At 36.2% G+C, this 19,575-nt stretch overlaps 2 protein-coding genes across 4 annotated transcripts; both read right to left on the bottom strand.

Annotated features, from left to right (window-relative positions):
- Positions 1–4,815: 4,815 nt before the first annotated feature.
- LOC120780541 (sarcocystatin-A-like) lies at positions 4,816–5,490 on the bottom strand. The gene is made up of 3 exons (XM_040112806.1): positions 5,347–5,490; positions 5,172–5,281; positions 4,816–5,073 (listed from the first exon to the last, which is right to left on the bottom strand). Exons 1-3 carry the CDS (start codon positions 5,413–5,415, stop codon positions 4,875–4,877), a joined length of 378 nt encoding a protein of 125 aa, XP_039968740.1. The 5' UTR covers positions 5,416–5,490; the 3' UTR covers positions 4,816–4,874.
- A 3,211-nt stretch (positions 5,491–8,701) lies between these two features.
- Positions 8,702–14,985, bottom strand: LOC120771208. Of its 3 annotated transcripts, none has more exons than XM_040099114.1 (7): positions 14,639–14,985; positions 13,562–14,044; positions 13,206–13,498; positions 12,672–13,129; positions 11,687–12,072; positions 10,907–11,618; positions 9,216–10,835 (listed from the first exon to the last, which is right to left on the bottom strand). In XM_040099114.1, the coding sequence occupies exons 2-7, from the start codon at positions 14,005–14,007 to the stop codon at positions 9,216–9,218; spliced, it is 3,915 nt and encodes a 1,304-aa protein (XP_039955048.1). In that variant the 5' UTR covers positions 14,008–14,044; positions 14,639–14,985. The 3 variants fall into 3 exon arrangements, with proteins under 3 accessions (XP_039955065.1, XP_039955048.1, XP_039955056.1); XM_040099122.1 differs by having other exon boundaries at positions 14,904–14,984; XM_040099131.1 differs by lacking the exon at positions 14,639–14,985 and having other exon boundaries at positions 8,702–10,835; positions 13,562–14,007.
- Between the last annotated feature and the right edge of the window lie 4,590 nt (positions 14,986–19,575).

A 19,575-nucleotide genomic window follows, 5' to 3' on the forward strand; every position in this document is an offset into this window, starting at 1 on the left:
ATTAAAAAAACGAAGAAGTATGCGTGGGAGAGTGAGTACAAAATTATAACTTTTGAAATGATTGTTTATTATCCGTGTGACCCGGGGTGCGCTGCTACTCTAGAATAACTAGATAGTTCAAAACTTATTATCAAATACATAATTGTAAATATAGTATATAGTACATAGATATCTCGTACATACTTACATATGAAATCAAATCCCGCAGAGATATTTTCATTTGGATAACTGAATTTCTATTAGACGGTTAAGACCTACTTTTATACGGAGTTTGTGGTGATATTAGAAAGAGAGAAAATCACATAAGTTTTGGAAAATTTCATTGGAATGTTGGATCCAAAAGCTTAAGAACAGGTTATCTTATTTAAACAATAACTGGAGAAAATCTTACTAAATTTTAAATTACGTGCCTTGAGCTTAGTGGCAAAATAATCGAATCAACCTCGAAATAATTCCATAAACGGAAAGTATTTTATTTAAAAAGCGTAGTAAGTAGTAATGTTAGCTTAATTAGATCTGAGGAATGAATATTTTTATTAATAATGTATTTGTGAAGAGAAATGGATAGAGCCAATCACTGAAGAATGTTGTATGTATGAAAGATTGTGCGTCAAAAATTTGCAGAGAAAGGGTCACACGTTAAGTGAAATTGCAAGAATATTCAATAGGTTGCAAAAATTTGTGTTTAATGTCTTAAAGTCTCAAAAAATACGTAAAAGGAGAGGCCAGCCACGAAAAACGATGGCAAAAGTCGAAATATCGATCAGTGTGTGAGTTATTTATTTATCAAATTACTGGAAAATAAGTTTTCAAGTACTACAATATATACCTGAGAAACGTCAACAATTACTGCACCAATAGAGTGATGCTCGACTTTCTAGCGGATTGGAAAGCGTTAAGGTTGGTCAATGTGTGTGATATTTTAATGAAATTTGATTGACAAGATTCCTTGAAAGTTATAAAATTATTTTAATAGTTTAGTGCTGAATATCAATGCAGGTGGTCTAGCGTTTGGTCTTAACCTCAAATCAATAATATTATGAATTCGAATCCTCTGGTTGACGTTTTCCACAACATCTCAATATTATAAATTAAGCCTCTTCGATTGATTTGATCCTTGCAGTTGCAAGAGTATGAATTGTTCGGTTACACCCGAACTTAGCTCTTCCTTTCATGTCGTTTTTTTAATGCCAAATTGACAATTTTCAATCAATCAAAAAGATTGTAGGTCAATATATGGTAAATATATTCAACAATACTCAGTTTTAATTTTAAGTCGATCGATTGACTTGTCATTAGGTTATGATGTCAAAAATTTTGAAAAATGTCGTTTCGAGAAAAACGCGTCTAAAGTTTCACTTATATATGTATGTATGTTTGTAACCTTCGAGCGGTCGATCTATAGAATGCTGCCATCTAAAAACTATTCAAGATACGACCTTGCCGATTTCACAGAATATTTTTGGAAATATAAACTATTGAAAAAGCAAAAAAAAATTTTTTTGTAAGTGTTACACTGATATAGCCCTTTAAGCAACAACTGGTAACTAAGCGTTTGACCAGATGCGTGCAAAAACACCAACATTTTAAATCATTCTTACATCTAACACTGGCAAAAGTTTTTCGACCAGCCAACTAAACGAAAACACCAAATACTCGATCGCGTTCAGATATATGTATAAGTATGTATGTATCTATTTCGGGAAAACATAGTCCTATGATTTAGTAACTTGAAATCATTATATTGAACGCTAAAGAACATGGAAAGATAGGTAACTTCATACAGTAGGGCAAAGGGAAAATAGGTTCCACTATGGCCTTTGTAAAAAAAGTTTGTTTGGACACCATGTTTCACATGGTAACAGTAACATTTATCTCAATTCACATAAAAAACAAAAAAGTTGAAATTATGTTAATAATATTAACAGGTTTTATATCAAGAAAAATGGGGCAAATATGAAAGTGCAAAATATGTAGGTATGTACATATGTATTTGGATGTTTAAACAAAATGAAAACAAGTTGATATAATCAGCATGTACATATATTGGCGCCCCGCTCTTATTTACTTTATTTAGTATATACATAAGTATGCATATATGTTCGAGTACAGTGCCATACATAGAACAAATTTCGCCGGATTCCGAAATAATTATGTTTACTTAGTTTTATAACTATATTAAACTTTCCTTCCAGCCGCCTTATTCGCCCGACATGTCAACCTGTGACTTTTTTGTTTCCTAAAACAAAATCGGTGGTCAAAGGAACCCATTTTGAGTCGATTACGGACATCCAGGCGGCCGTGACGAGGGTACTCGCGGACATCCCAGTCGAAGCGTTCCAGAAATGTTACGAAGCATGAACAACGCGCTGGAATCGCTGTATAGCTGCCCAAGGGGACTACTTTGAAGGGGATGGCAGAGTTGTAGAATAATTTTCAAATATACGGTTTTTATGGAATCAGTTTCATTACTTAATTATCATACCTCGTATATTAAAATTATCTTCCAATGAGATATATCTGACAAAAACTCAATCGAAGAGGCTAAAATTAATATATTTAAGGTGATGGTAAAACGTCACCAGAAGATCGCAATTGATGATGTTAGGGATCACGGTCTAGACCAACTGCGATCATGTTCAGCGGTTAAATATAAATAATTTCATTTCGGCATTAAACCAAAGAATATCCAATATTATACGTTCACTTAATATGTGCAATAATGAAAAGATGTTACCTACTTCTTTCATTACTACATATTATTAACAGCAACAGATGCTCTCTGCGTTTCAGTAAGGTACATACCTCACATTGCGTCACGAATATACTTGTATGTGGAGTAAAGCCGTATGTTTCAAAATCCTGATACATATTATAACTAACTCGGGACTAGCGCAGTTTTCAACCGATTTTAACCATTTTAGGCACAGAATGCACGCTCATTTAATTTAAGTAAGGTGTTATCGTCCCATTTCAGGATTTGTCCTCTGCAAATTGCGGTGATATAGCTTAAAGGAATTGGGAAATATACTTATTAAATCTATTAGATGTAAGGCCACTCCCACTTTTTATAGAATTTGAAATAACAAATGCCCCTATTTAATGTGATACATTGTACCAAACTACAGTTTTGTATCTTAATTTGCGGCTTAGTAATGGCAACTTCTAGTCTTTCGATTAACACCTGTTCAAAGCGATGAATATATGTAAATATTTTGCCGTGTTTTTCCATTTGTCGGTAACAAAAATACATATATATAACATATCGACAAATGTTTTTATCAAGTATGAATATGTATGCAGTATGCTATTATAAAATGATGGGCGTCCCCGTGATATTGCTACATATGTACATACGTATGTATGTATATTTGTCCATAAATAGTTTTACAGTGTTGAGCGAAGTGTTTGATGCCGTGTACAATTACTAAGATTTTTAAGATTACTAAACATTAAGAAAGTTCTAATAAATATCAAAGATACATTAAAGTTATGTTAAAAATATTGAAATAAAAAATGTATGTGACGTAACGAAAGGCCTAAATCAGCCAAGGCAGAGTACGAGACTTTATGAGTCTATGGATTAGAAACCCCTTTTGATGACAATCACAGTAAACGAAATAAGAACTATAATTAAAGGGCACCTGGAATGTCCGGTTCCTTAATTAGGAAGATGCCGTTACCGCTGGTTGATGTCCTCATAATGATAAAGGCTGACATAACCGCCGTTCAGAAAGTGCGATGGACGGGACAAGGACTGAGACGAGTAGATCCTTGTGACATTTACTACAGTGGCCATATAAAGGAGCACAAACTCGATGTGGGATTCGTGGTGGGAGAGACTTCATCGCCGAGTCTTGGCATTCACCCCGGTGGATGAACGTCTAACCACAATCTGCATCAAAGCGAAGTTTTTCAACATATCGCTGATTTGCGCCCACGCCTCGACGCAAGAGAAGGACGATGTGCCCAAAGATGCCTTTTATGAGCGCTTGGAGCGCACGTATGAGAGCGATGTCAAAATCGTGATTGGCGACTTTAACGCCAGGGTGGTCAAAGAAGGTATCTTTGGCACAACGGTCGGATTTTACCGTAAAATATAAAATATCTAGTAATTTTGCGTGTAATTATAATTAGTTCGATTAACGGAAGTTTCATAATTTAGTTGGACGGATGGAGTATACTATTTTGGAGGTTTGGTTGATGACCGAATGTATGTTGGCAGAAAACTTGTTTTAGAAAATAAATGTATGTAAGTTCGGGATAAAATGGCCTGTTGCCTACATTGAGTAGGTCGTGATATAACCTTAGCGGCTGCTTCAGGCAAAGTAAATATTGAATATATCTGGAAATTCTATCATATTCAGGGGTATGTATATCTAATCATACAATTATGTAAACATAGACTCAGTGAATAGATATGTAGATAGTGAGATCACCCGACACCCATATTGCCGGAAGCTTTCTCGTACCCAAAAATTCATTAACAATTATTCTTGTGCAAGACTTTCCTTTGATATTTAAAAAAAAATGTCAGGAATCCCGATCAACTACGTCTTACACTGATCCAATTATGAATGCAAACATTTTCCGATAGCTTCGAAATATAGAAGTGCCTTCTAAAGGTTAGATTTAACGACAAAATATATGAATTCAATTGCAATTGGCCCCATTTGATAGAAAGGATCCGAAATCAGCCTACTTGGTATCTTTAATAGCCGTACTTCTTGTTAATCGAGAATATTACTACCCCGAATAATCCAACTACAAGCAGATCTTGTCAGTTCTACAGTTATAAATAAAGCAAACAACGGGTTTTCAATCGAAAACATTTATTATATCGCACTTTTCAAGCCGTACAATCTAAAAACTTATTAAGCACTGTGCTTACGCACAATCTTCTCTTCACCCTCGCAGTCGAAAGTGACTTGAATCCCCTCTGGCAACCAGGGTTGAGACCAGATTTCCACATTGCAATTCTTCACTTCATTATTTCCCGTAATAAGGTCCACATTGAATGTGTACAGCGTACCAGAGACAACTTGTGAGCTTGCTGAGTTCACTTTCGAGATTCTAATTAAAGGTAAACAAAGAAAATAGTTTAATTTAATAAGTTGAGAAATAACGCTATGCAGTATATTTGGATCAGAATGTATTGTCGATAGACTCACTTATACGCAGGTCCGTCGCCTGACGCCAATTTAGTTAATGAATTTTGAAGTTCTTCTTGAGCCTGCTTTAAATCCTCACCGCTGAGTTGGCTGACGCCTCCAAGTAATTGCTGGAAAAAAACAATATCAAAATAATTAAATGTGTTCAAGTCAAGTAATGTACTCACGAACTTACTTCATTAGGCATAGCGAGAACTACTGCGATGACACACCCGATCAACACGAATAACTTAGCGCTAATCATTTTCAATTTTAAACTTTGAGAACTACGAACTTTATTGCTTTTGAACGAAGAGATAAGTTACACTGCTGACAACAGGGAGGAGAACTGACTTTTATAGGCCCGCGATTCACTACTCGCAGTGCCAATAGTTGTGAGCTAACACATAACTATAGTATACTTTAGTGCTCGTATGCACATATTTACAAACATACATACAAAAACTCATTGTTTCATGTGGAAAGCAAACACAAAGGCAGAAGCATAGTGATAATACGGGCAACGACCACCATTACGCACACTCAATCACTGCTCTCTCAGTTCGATCATTGTTTACAAATAAACATAAGTATGTACATACAAGTATATACCTGTACGTCACCTCACTTGAGTATTGTGTAAAACATAAGCACTGTGCTTCATATTCATTTGAAGGGATTGGCATACAAATTAGGCATTCTGCAACATCTTTCATAAATAAATTAATTACTGATAACAAATTATATTACGGATATCATATTCAAAGGTCCGTCCGTGCAAGGTGTACCTTGAGTGAAAATTGAGATATCTGGGGTACTCACAACCCGTCGTAAAGCATCGTAAAATTATTAATTTTTACACTTGTTTAAAAAAATTTTTGTTGGATTTCATACAAAAATGAGTTTACGCATTTACAATTCTCAATGCTATGTCTTGGAATCGTTATAACTTATAACTTTATGAGACTTGTGAAAACCCAAATCGTAATGAAACGTATTACCTGTGTTTCTTGGCAAGAATGATATAACGAGTTCGTAGACGGGCGTAATCGGACCACTGTCACGCTTACAATACGCTATTACGGGATCGGCTCAGTGTGAGCCTCTGAAAAATCACTGATTTTCGCGATTTTTTTTTTAAATTTTGAAATTAACTAATCGGTCCAGTTTTTTTATAAATAAATACTTTCATAACGAATACAAAATGATTTTTTTTTTAGTGGAAACCGTTTTGAAAAACAGCATTCTGAGAAAAATGCATTTAAATATTAGGGTCGCTATGTTCCCCACTTTGTTCCCTTTCTACAAAAAATGCTGTAGCGACCGTAATAAATTGAATTTCGATTTCAAAACTTGAGAGAATGTGTATTATAGTGTATACTACCCGATAATGCAACTAAAAAAAATCGATTTCTCGAAAATTTCACACTGAAATGACCCTTTAAACGAAAACTTATAAAGTGCCATAATTAAGATACAAAACCTGAGGACAAAAAATGTGCGAAGTTCCGCCTTCTAAAAGGTTTATTGTACATATCTCCCAAACATATATTTACTAGATTCGCTGAGACCAAATCGCTTAAGCACTCCTACATATGTTATATCATAAAAACGGACGAAACCAGATGATAACCCCGCCTACTCCCCATATAACGATTCTGTTATAAACTACTAAAAGCGCGCCAAATCAATAAATCAATAAATAAATGCGTCAGAAACATAAAATTTTACTCCCGAGATCATAAAGCAATGCTGGTGAAATGACTGTTTTAAATACGAGGAAACCAGGCCATATGATTATCCTCATTAAAAGTTTCCATACATTTAATCTGTTTCAGTCACGCCAAGCGCACTTTATAAATATTTTCAAAAAGGTAGATAAAATCAGCGTTGGCCTTTACTTGAGCCGAGCTATGCTAGACAGTTCTTTATTTTTGAAACTTACTGCTGTCTTGTGAAATGTATAAATCAAAGATAACGGTATGTATAGTACGGTTAAATAATACCAACCATTCTTATCACAAATATTTGCATCAACCAGATTGTAACATATAATATATATATTTACTTATATACAGGAACCGTGAGCGAAAGCAATGGTTATCGCTGACAAATATCCCCTATGAAGAGTCGTCCACCAAGCATTTAGGTAATTTTTCGGCTGATATAGATTTCTTTTAGATACCTTAAAAATGATGTAACAGTATAACTTTTTCAAATGGACTATTCGTCATTTGCTCAAAAATAAAAGTGTTTTCAGTTAGTTAACTGAATTTGATGGAGTCGTACATACTTGTATACGCCGATTTCATAAAGAGAGAAATGTATGCAATTAAGCAATTAATATCACGGGATAAAACTTTGCACCAATAGTGCCTTTGAGGTGTGCCACCTTATGAGCAAAATTATTCAAATCGACCCAAAGCTGTTCAAGCCTTTGGGTGCCGAATAAGTGAACCCCAGTATATATGGTTGGCTTTTAATATCGGTCAATGTGTGAAATATATAATTGAAATTCAGGGATAATTCTTTCCTGATAATAGTATCTCTGTGTGTCCAAAATGGTTTGAATCGGGTCAATACTTTCCCTAGCCCCCATATACCTAATGTAAAGATTTTCGAACTTCCGGGAAACTTTATACAGAGACTGGGGGCAAAGAGTAGTAAGACTTTGTATTTCTTGTTCTAGGCTAGTATGGCAGTGTCATCTGAGCCAAATGTGATATCAAAATAATCATAAGGGTTTAGTATACGATTGTTTTTCTGAAGTACATAAAGTGCTTTCGGCGATTTTTACGATGAAATTATTCAACAAAAAAGTTCCATTATATTTTGTGTGCGGAATCAAATTTCTGGTGCCGACGCGTTCTGAATCGTTGGAATACCGAAAGGGTCAGTGCAAGATCATTTGGGCCTAAAAAAAGTAAAAGCACAATTGGTTCCAAAATCACTAAATTTTTTTTAAAAAAAACGACGTCGCGTTAACGTCTGTGAAACAATGCTTTTCGACTACCAGGATGTCATGAAATTTATTATTACTGGCAATGAGTCTTATCTATCTTATCTATCCTTACGACCCGGAAACAGACGATCAATTGGCCGAATATCGTGGCAAAGGTGAGTCTAAATACAAAAAACCACGTCAAAACAGGTAAAAAATCAAGGTTATGTCAGTTTTCTTTGATTATCGAGGTGTGATGCCTTCCAAACTCCTTCCGACCGACCAAAGTGTCGAAAAAAGAATGCTAATGCCAACAACTCTTTGTTTTTGCACCACGATAATTCACCGTTAAATACTGCACTAATTCTCCGTGAGTTCCAAGTCAATTGCGGGCTTGGAGTCAACTCTCATGGCAAAAAGCATTGATACCTCTTCCGACCAATTAAAATGGTTATTATGTAATGGATAAACGAGGAATCCACCGTGACCTTATGTCTATTGTGTCCGATTATTATGTAAGTTAATAAATTACCTGCATTTAAACAACAGCTGGATGTAACTAGATTGATTGCACTAATGCCATTTTACTCTATAAATAATCATAAACTCGTTTTTGTTTCATTCTTTGAAAGATCACTTCAAGTATTTATTTTCTAAATCATATCATTAGTCACTTAGGGTTTCAGGGCTTGGCTTTCACTAATATACACATGAACATGTACATATATAAAAATGTTTAAGATAATGAGTTTAAGTGTAGCAGGTAGTGGGTATTTTGCTTTTGTCTAACTACAAACTAAAATACATTGTTTTAGCACTATTCATAAATGGTAACGTTAGCTTAGTTAAACGTTTCTAATTCTATTCTCATCTTTAGTAATTACTTTGTGATACCGAAGGAACGAATAAAATGATAAAATTTGTTAAAACTAAAGTTCACTAGAAAATAAAATTGTTGCACAATTGTGGATGCAAAAGCACAGATGGACGACACTTAAGTGTTGTACAGGTGCATAAATTGTGTGTGTGTTTGAGTGTAAAGGTGAATTGGTACTATTTCAAATAGCACGTGAACCATTTCGCTCCTCCACTCACGACACATATGAAGGTAAGGCTTGAAACTTTTATATATGTATAGGCACGTGATCCAGCAGCTGGGCTCGATCTGGAAATACGGCCGAGCACATCTCACACTCGAAGTAGCGCACTTTGCGTTCCGGTTGCGTTGGTGCTGGCGGCGAAGTGGTTGTTACAGCTGGCACTGCGGTTACGCCGTCCGTTGGCGAGAGTGAAGAGAAGGATGAGTCGTTGGTGGTGCTCAGGGAGCCACCGTAAGTTGAAGAATATGTGGTCGTTTTTTGGTTGATTACGGAACTTTCTTTTTTCTCACGCCTGTTGCTCTTAGTTTGCTTACTTTTCGAACTGCTGCCATTGACAGTTGTAGCGCTACGCTTTTGGTGTCGTGTGGAACCATTGGTTTGCAGATCCGATTCAAATTCCAAATATTTTCGATTCATAGTGCCGGTGCGATTGCGTGCACTGCGTACGTAATGACGTTCATTGCTGCTGCCGCTGCCACCACTTGCACTCACACCAGCTGACCCGCTGACACCAACAACGATCTCACGCAAATCTGGAGATGTCGGTTCGATCTTTATCATATTATGCTGCTCGTCTTCGAGGAACGGCGTGGAAGACTCGCTTATAAAGCGATGGCGTTCTGCACGATCACATTTGATGGGAGAACGCAAAATCTCTTCGAGATCGTTAACTATACTTGGGTTGAATTTTTCATAGGCTTCCTTGCGTAGCGTCGAAGCTGCATCGAGGAATTGTGTGTCATAAAGATCTACGTTTCTTGAGGAATTTGGAACATGTGCGTCATATTGCAAACCGCGTAGCTGGTGTGACGTTTCTTCGTGGTTGTTTTGCCCTATCTCCTGTTTAATTCGTGGTGGGCTTGAACTAATCTGACGGGGCAATTCAGTGGCAGGTGAGAGAATTTCATAGTCATCGACCATCGATCGACCGGTAGGACGCAATAAATCTAGGCCGTTTTGTTCTCTATGCGTTATAACGGTCTTGGAACGTTTTCGTCCATATTCATTGTAGGTGGAAGACAACTTTTCCGTGTGAATCATCCGTGGACGCGTTGCCTTGGACGTCGATGCTTTATCGACGGTCCGTTTACGCGCTTTATTCGCATTATAGTTCTTGTTGATCTGCACTTCCTGAGTGCGTTGTGAACCGCCGCCAGAACTAATCTCACTTCCCGATTTATACTTCGTTTTGCGTTCATCCGCGTCTAAATGTGTGGCACCGCCAACCGACGAACCCACTACAAGTGTGTCGATGCTTTGCAGAGTATTTTCTAAATTCGATAGTAGTGTACTGGAATTGATGAGTTTTGTTTGCCATAAGGTATCGGAGTTACTACCCGTCGATTTATACCGCGGCTTCCTAGACTGCATAAGTAGATCATTATCTGGTAGTATAACACCATCTACTCCTTCCTTCATCAAAGAATTATTATTGACGCTGTCTTTAACTTTATTACGTTTGGATTTTGACGCTTTGGAGACCGGAATAGGTTCCGTGATGCCCAATAGGTCATCTACATTATCCATATCGAAGTCTGACAATTCGATATCACTTCCATTGCCATTTTGTTGGCTTTCCCTTCGAAGGCGTGCGATTTCATGAGGTTTCAACTTTCGCCGCCTTTTGTACTTACGTGGGCCCGTCTGAAAACACATAAAATGAATGAATATATGGTGAATATGTGAAATAAAATCTTTGGGTAGTTGTTGCTTACAATTGGTTGCCTCTGCATGGCAGTGTTCATATCACTGTGTTGTATTAAATGTTGCACGAGATCTCCCGACGACGACATTTCCATTGAGCACACGGTGCAGTAGTAAGTGTTACGTTTTGCGTCCAATCCCGAGTGATGAGAACGTATATGTTCGCGCAAGACTACGCGCTGGTTGAAAGCACGTGAGCACACCGAGCAAGCGTACGGTTTTTCGCCCGTATGAATACGTTCGTGTTTTCGCAATGTACCGCCATCAGCGAACGCCTTCCAACAAAAGCGGCAGCCATAAGGTCTCTCACCGGTATGGATGCGCACATGTATTTGTTGAGAACTGCGCGAACCGAAAGTTTTGCCGCATTCATGGCAGGGAAATAGTTTACCTGAGGCATTAGTATGCGAATGTCGGTGGTTGGAGAGAGTGCGACCATCAGGGAATTCTTCCTGACAGACATCGCAGATTACTGACTTATCACGATGAGACGCCATATGCCGCTTCAGACGTGCTTTATTGTGGAAGTTCTTGCCGCATTTTGAGCACGAATGACATTTTTCGCGTGAATGATCCCAAGCATGCTTTATTAAAGCTTTACGATCGCGGCATTCTTTGCCACAGAGTATACATGAATTGGGCGTCATGTCGTGTGGATGCACTGACTGCAGATGACGCTTAATCGCTAGCTCCTCGAAAAATGTTTCGCCACAAAGAACACACCTGTCAAATAAGCAATGATTTAATACACCTCGCTTAATATTACAAGTGCTTTTTAAATATAGTCATACTTATATGGTGGATAACGCGCATGTATTTCAGCGTGCGCAAGTAAATCTAACGCCTCAGCAAATGTTTCGCCACATGTGTTGCAGCAATGCCGATCTTTATCATTATCGATATCACATTCAGCAATAGTTTTTATATGTATTTTGGAGTGTCTGCGCAGCAAATCTTCTCTATGAAATGACATACCGCATTCGCTGCAGTAGAATTCACCATACAAGCGCTCCGATTCGGATTCACTTTGCGTTTCTTCAGCCTCAGCTTCGTCGGGGTCGTACTCCGAGTTACTATCTTCAAATTGATGAGTTTTCAGATGTTCTTGCAGACTACCAGCATCCCAGAACATCTCATTACATTGGTTACACTCATGCGGATGATCTTCATTATGATTCTATGAAGAAAGTAGTTATATGTAATTGTTGATGTTTATAACTTTAATTGCAATATAAAACAAGAGAAAACTTATCTACGGGTGCACCGAAGCTTGAGAGCCATTCACAAAAAAAATTTGTACTTTTCATACAACAAATTGATTTAATGGATTAGTTTGTATGACAGTTATATGCTCTGATTGTTCGATCTGAACCATTTGTTGGGAGATTTTACCGCTACGTTATACAATAATTTAACAAATTTTGTGAAAATATCTCCACAAAAAAAAATTATTCTTTTGGGCTTCATTTAAAATGTTCAATTTGAATTGTAGCTTTATGTTATAGTGGACGAGGGTTTCAGGGTTTCAGATAAATGAGCAGCTTCTTTGGGAGAAAAGTACGTATATAAAATTTCAGAACGATATCTTAAAAGTAGATGAACTAATATATGTATGTAGAAACAAGCGGACACGGTTAACTCAGCATAGCTTGACAGATTAAATTATATAAGTACATATATTTCTTATAGGGTCTCCGAAGATTGTTACAAACTCCTTGGTAAACTAAACCTAACTTTAGTAGGATATAAATTAAATGTTAACTTTATCATTCTTACCTTGGTATGGGCCAACATTGCCTTCTCACGTGCGAATGCTAATCCGCACTGTTGGCAAACAAATGGTTTACTTTCGTCGATGACGGGGAAGCTCTTTTGATGTGCTGGTGATTGATTCTGTGTAAATTTCACAACTGCAGTGGAGGCTTGTAGTTGTTGGCAGTCTTCAAAAGCACTAGACGGATTCTCCAAATTCGCCAACCCAACTGTTTCGTTTTCATGTGGCTCATTCAAAACATAACTTTCTTCCTTTGGTTTAATTCGACTAATACGGCCACGACCCGTTGTCGTGGATGTTGAGGTAGATGAACTGTTTCCGCTGACATTATGCGGTTTCCGACTAGATTTTTCGCTACGTTGTAAGGAATTTATGTGTGTGGTCCAATCTTGCTCATAATAGTGATCGTTGGGTTGCCGCAATTGCAACTGCTGTTGTTCTTGTTCGACAAAGTTCATAACTGAAAGGTAAAAAAATTTTAAAAATAATTTTAATATTTGTTTAAGCTCATGCTTTTATTTAAAATGAATACTAACATTCTGTATCCAATTCAGGATCTGGAGCATCAGCATGTGCTTTAAGGTGATTTATTAGATCAGAACGACGGAAAAATCGGGAGCCGCATAATTTACACAAATGTGGCCGATCGTTCTGATGGGCAACTATATGATTCATCAAACTTGTCTTTTTACGGAAACGGCGACTGCAAAAATCACACGGGTATGGACGTAGAGCGGTATACTCGTCTTGAACTGTCGGTAACGGTACTTCCATGTCCAGCAAAACTTGCGATCCAGAACAAATTATTTGATCGGCCGGTATTTCCACACTGTAAATATAAGACAAAAATGTTCAATGATTACTACCCAATTTGAAATTCATTGTAACTCACCGCTCTTCGCCTTGGTGCTGTACCCAGTCGTCCGTTATCACTTCTTCTGTTACCATTTGTGGTGTTGTATCGACAAAACTATCAATGAATCCATTACCAGTTTGCTGCAATACTTCCGAACAGTCAATCTCATCTGAAGTGGCGACGACAACTTTACCGTTATCAGCTACACTGGTATCAATTATCTCTGTTACCATTTGACCATCGCGCGCCATGAATATTAAGTTCTCGGCAGCTATTTGATCTATGTCAACTTCATTTGTTACACCGCCATCTTCATCATTACCGGTGACCAAGTGGTACGGTCCTCGTCCCGCTCCAGTTGCATCGTTGGCAAGGAGCTCATCTTCAGACGGCATTTGTGGCTTTACAATCAATTGCCCATTGGCTGTTTTAAGATCATCCTGGTCCTGAATCCATTGTATTTCAAAGGTTTGCCTGTCCATTACACCGTAATCTGATATTGACACTTTACACCAAATTCTATAATAACAGAAATGCAAACACAAAATAAACAATTAATTTAACTTATCCAAACCCCCTCTAAGGTTTGGAAAAATAAACCACGAGACAATTTCAACGTTGCCAGTCATTTGCAACCGATAAAACTAAAATTATATTTATGTAATAATTTGAATCTGGGAAATTAGAAGAGTAATTCTAATGTTCGGCGAAATTATTTAACTTATCTAAACTGATCTGAAGTGAAAAAAACATATTATTCCAAATTAGATTTTGAAATTAATTAGCATTAACATTATGTTCTAACAAAGTATATATTTTCATAACAGTCGGTAGCACTGTAAATTCTTCCAGTCCCATTTATTTTGTGTGACACCGGTTATCTCTTTTTAGCAGTTCTCGTTGTAGTTTTGCGCTGCATTACCGACAATGGCCGCCGCATATTAAAATCGAGTTGCATATCATTGCCCACCCAACACCACCAACAAAATTCCAACTATAATTAATCGAACAAAAATTCCATTTCCAAACAATATTTACGAGGTTATGTCCAAATGAGGTTAAGGTAGTTTATTTATTTACTATTTACAAGCTAATTTGCCGCTTACAACGCACCAAAACAATACAACAATCAAATGAAGTAACACTTGAGGAAACATCTGCCAGATCCAATAAATGTGGGTTGAACGAAGTCACACGCGATTACATCACAACGCAATAGATAAAATTTTGTCAAATTTTCACCGAACCCAGTTATAACTGTATACACTTAGGGCTCCACTTCCGCCTTTTGCTTTAAGAATAATTCAAACGGTTGCTTTATAATTAAACTTCGCTTTTCACTTTAAGCAATATAAATTAGAAACTGAAATTCCTTTACTCTTTGCAACCGCACGAAATTTCGACCAACTACTGCAATGCAATTCATTGAATACGCGAATTGCGGCGAGCGGTGGTTACTTGATTGCGCTAACTGAAGGTGGTATGGCACAATGCTGCCATATTGCACAGTAAAGGGGTTGGGTGAAATATGCACAGGTGTTTGTCGAATATAAGCATGAAGATTTCAATTTATAAGACTTTGGAGGGAGATAATTTTTAAGTGGGGTCAGTAGTTTAATTTTGGCGCCGACGAAAAATATCACAATCATTTAAGTTTTGTTAAGGGAAATTATGACACTACTCAGGCTTAGTTCTAGCATTAGTCAATGCTATTTAACTATTCAATTTATAGTTTAATGATGTAAGATTAGACAATTGTTTTTTCAGTTCATAGTAACTTGTTAATTATACCAAATTACGTCGATAAGAGAGTGCCGAGGTTCTTCTCCTGGCTATTTTGACAACGTTTGACTTTTTCGAAACAAACTGTTAGGGTTCTAATTGGAATATAAATATGTAATTGGGGTATATACTATGTACTTAGTAGACAAGATAGAGGTTATTTGCAACTGCCGTCCCTAAATACTACTGGCAGCGGCAAATTACTGTCAAAAATTCCTGATGCCCATAGATTTTGTATGGCACACTCATAAATAAACGCGGCAGCAGCGCTGATTGTTGAAAAATTCGAATTTGACAGCGCGTTAAGAAGTAATTTTCGTTTTTCTTTCTTTGTTTGAATGAAAGTATTATTAATACATTAATTCCTTTTATATTTTATTACTTTTGTACTAATTTTAGGATCTAACTTGATGTAAAGTTGCCGCTTTATTTACATCTAATATGTTTGAATGATCATGGAGTCGTTTTATTTTTGAGTTTGGTTTTTTTCCATTCTCAACAATTTTCAAATTTCGCACACATGTGTTATTTTTGGATTCTCTAAATAACAGGAGCACTCATTTCAAATCAACATAGAAATAAAAAACTTTCGTAATTTAATGAATGAATCCACGAAAAGACGTACAAGGTAGTGTAAAATATCATCGGGAGCCACAGTGGCGTAGCTACAACTTCGGGCGCCCGGGGCCAAGGATGTTCTGCCGCCCCCTTTATATACCTACCTACAAGTTTCATGAGGTGGTTCGAACAAAAGTGAAATTTCAAAAAAAAAATATCTTCGATATTAAGTATATAAAATTTAGGAACTAGAAGCCACGCAAATTCTGAAGTTCCTAAATTCTCACAATACGGTTTTTAAGGAAATTGATACTAAATTTACAAGACATCTTATTAAAAGCCATAGAAAAAACCCATTTTCGCCCTATATCTTGTACACTTTTGACACAATTTGCAGGAATTTTTGCCCGAATTGGAGTTTTGAAAAACAGCGAAGATCGTTTGGCCGCCCCCAAGGCGTTGCGCCATCAAAGACGATACACAAAAGACGATACACGATACCATCAGTGATATCAAATTAACTTTAACCTTAAAAGCAATAACGAATGAGCTGAGCTTGTATCCTAGCATTCAAACTTTTAAAATAATTTAATGGCACACAGCGGGTAAAATTTATTTTCAAACAAATATTCAATTGAATTGGAGTTGAAATAATTCAACTTAAGATTAATCCAACTCTTTTTTGGTATTACGAACTTCAGTCCAAGTTGGTATTGCCAACGTAAAAAATGATTACACAGTTAATAAAACACGTGAACATTTTTAAATTAAACATAAATAAATTTAATTAATTTTTCCTCACGAAAAGGTGAATAGTTATTAAAATAGATCTTTGTTTGATTTATTTATATTACGATAAAAACAGTTCTTAGGGCCAAAACTGATGTGCTGCGCATAAAAAAAGGCCTTTGTGACCACTCAAATCAAGTAAGCCAAACTTTAACTGACAATTAAATGGCTTGTAAATAAGGTTTGTTGCATATTCATAAGTGGTTTTTGTTAAAAAAAGGAGCGTTTAGTTTTTCTTCCAAATTCTCCGTTTCCTTGCAGTCGGTAGGTATCAAGACTGCATTTAAAAAAATTAACTTAGGCCAGCGCAGAGAAAGATACCTATGGTAGTTAAGAAGGTTTTAAATAACTATGATTAACACTGTTCTTGTATGTAGTGGATAAAACATAAATGTCTAAAAGAAGCAAAACTTTGTATATTTCTAGGAATAGTAGATTTAACCGTCTCTTTATGTTCGAAACAGTCGCTTAATGTTATATTTGCTATTTCCAAATTGTAGGCTTGCCTCGTCCAGCTTCGTGATTTTTCTCCAGAGTTTCAAAAAATTAGCACGAAACAGCCAATAATTTTTTTGTCATTAGCTTGAACTTCGTTCTTAAATTTGTTGCATCCACGTGGCCACGCAAACCTTACCACTATATCTTCTTAACATTTTTTTTCTTTTTCATTCGTTCCGGATTTTTTTAATGTTTTTGGTAAGCACAAATAAACTTAATTATATTATCGAATTATAATTATAGTTTTTAATTTATTACGTTTAATGAGTAAAACACAAGCACAGAAATTATACAAAAGTGGCCGATTTTATTGTTTTTAATGGGATACACCTACTAAATTTCGTGTTTCAATAAAAAAAATAAAATAAAAATTAATTGTATCACTTACATTACGAGCTCATTTTGTAAAGCTCACTAACTTTCAAATGATTTTGTCTATAGTTGAATGTGTTTTGTTTTAAATTTTCAATATTTTTGATAAATAACATGTCATTAAGTTATTTCTAAATAAAAAATTTCTATACCGCAAAAAGTACCGCTATAAAGTGTTGTCAAATATGCACACCAAAAAAATAAATATAAAAAAAAAATTGTAGTGGTAAGGTTTGCGTGGCCACGAGTGTATGTATATCCGTCAATCGACAGTAAGTTAATAACATTTGCAATTTTTTACAATGTTCAAAAACGGCTGTGTAATGATCTCGTCTCTTTCATCGATTGAAGACAATATAAACAAGAAAAAAAGTTAACTTCGGCTGCACCGAAGCTAATATACCTTTCACAGGTACATTTCTTTTAGTAACTATGTGTCCAGTTTGTATGGAAGCCGTATGCCATAGTAATCCGATCTGAACAATTTTTTCGAAGATTATGTTATTACCTTAAGCAGTAATCCTTGTCAAATTTCGTGAAGATACCACGTCAAATGCGAAAGCTTTCCATACAAGCCATTGATTCCGATCGGTCGGCTATAGTTAACCGATGCAGTGGCGTAGCTATGGGGTGGCGAAGGGGGCCGTCGCCCCAGGCGCAACGTCTTGGGGGCTGCAAAACGATCTTCGCTGTTTTTTTTAATATTTAGAGAAGTACTTTTCTTTTTTTAAACTTTTTTTTCAAAATTTATTATAAAAGATAAAGAGTTGTATACTCACAATGTAATAATCTGAACAACAATGAAAAATATTAATTTTTACTCGAATACTTTTCAGTCTTTGAATTTGTCTTAAATCTTTTGGCTTATATCTTTCTTAAAAATAAAGATAGAACTTAAAGATGCACTTTTCTAGCTTTGATCGCTGCAAAATCACATATCATTGTAATTTAAAGTTGAAACAGCTTCACATTCTATTGAGAGAATCGCAAGACTGGACAGTCTACTCTGACTCATGGTCGATCTCAAGTAAGATTTGATCAATTTAAGTTTGCTAAAAGATCTTTCACAAGATGCAACTGATACAGGTATAGTGAGTAGTATTCTTAAAGCTGTCGCTAACGTCTTGTAGGCTTCCAGTCCCATTGAAGAAATGTATAATAAAACTTTTCTGGCGAAAATCCAATTTGTTCTTCGTTTTTCTTCGCTCTCTTTAATAAAAGTAGGACGTTTTGGATGTCACTGTATAAATCTTCGTCATCCAAGTCATCTGGATATGTTAGAATATACTGATTGTTATACGAGTAATATACTGATTATAATGCAAATGATTTAAATTATATACTATAGTAACAAATGTTTGAATCAGTAACGACTTTCGTGCTTAAGGTTGTACGAGCGTGGATTCGTTTTTGAATGATCTTTTTCCATTTTCAAGAAGCATTTGTAACAAGCTTCGTGTACAGACAAAAAATTCCATAGTTTCTTTAACCGAACATATTTTGAGAAACCAATGGATATGTCACAGTTGAAGCATAGGGCAAACTGTGAGAGCGACACATTGCGACGTAGGAGTGACAAAAAAAACAGCATCTTTATTTTTACTCTGTCGTCGCGACGTGTCACTCTCACAGTTACCCTATGCCTTGAATGTAAGAAATACTTTTATTTTTCCAAATTTTCTAAAATGGTATTTAAAAACTTCAAATCGGGAAAAAATTCCTGCAAATTGTGTCAAAAGTGTATAAGATATAGGGCGAAAATGGGTTTTTTCTATGGCTTTTAATAAGATGTCTTGTAAATTTACTAACAATTTCCTCAAAAACCGTATTGTGAGAATTTTGGAACTTCAGAATTTGCGTGGCTTCTAGTTCCTGAATTTTATATACTTAGAATCGAAGATATTTTGTGAAAATTCACTTTCGTTCGAACCACCGCATGAAACTTGTAGGTAGGTATATAAAGGGGGGCGGCAGAACATCCTTGGCCCCGGGCGCCCGAAGTTGTAGCTACGCCACTGAACCAATCTGAACAACTTCTTCAGAGATTACAA

This window comes from Bactrocera tryoni, chromosome 1 (assembly GCF_016617805.1).
Source record: "Bactrocera tryoni isolate S06 chromosome 1, CSIRO_BtryS06_freeze2, whole genome shotgun sequence".
NCBI classification, from domain to species: Eukaryota; Metazoa; Arthropoda; class Insecta; order Diptera; family Tephritidae; genus Bactrocera; species Bactrocera tryoni.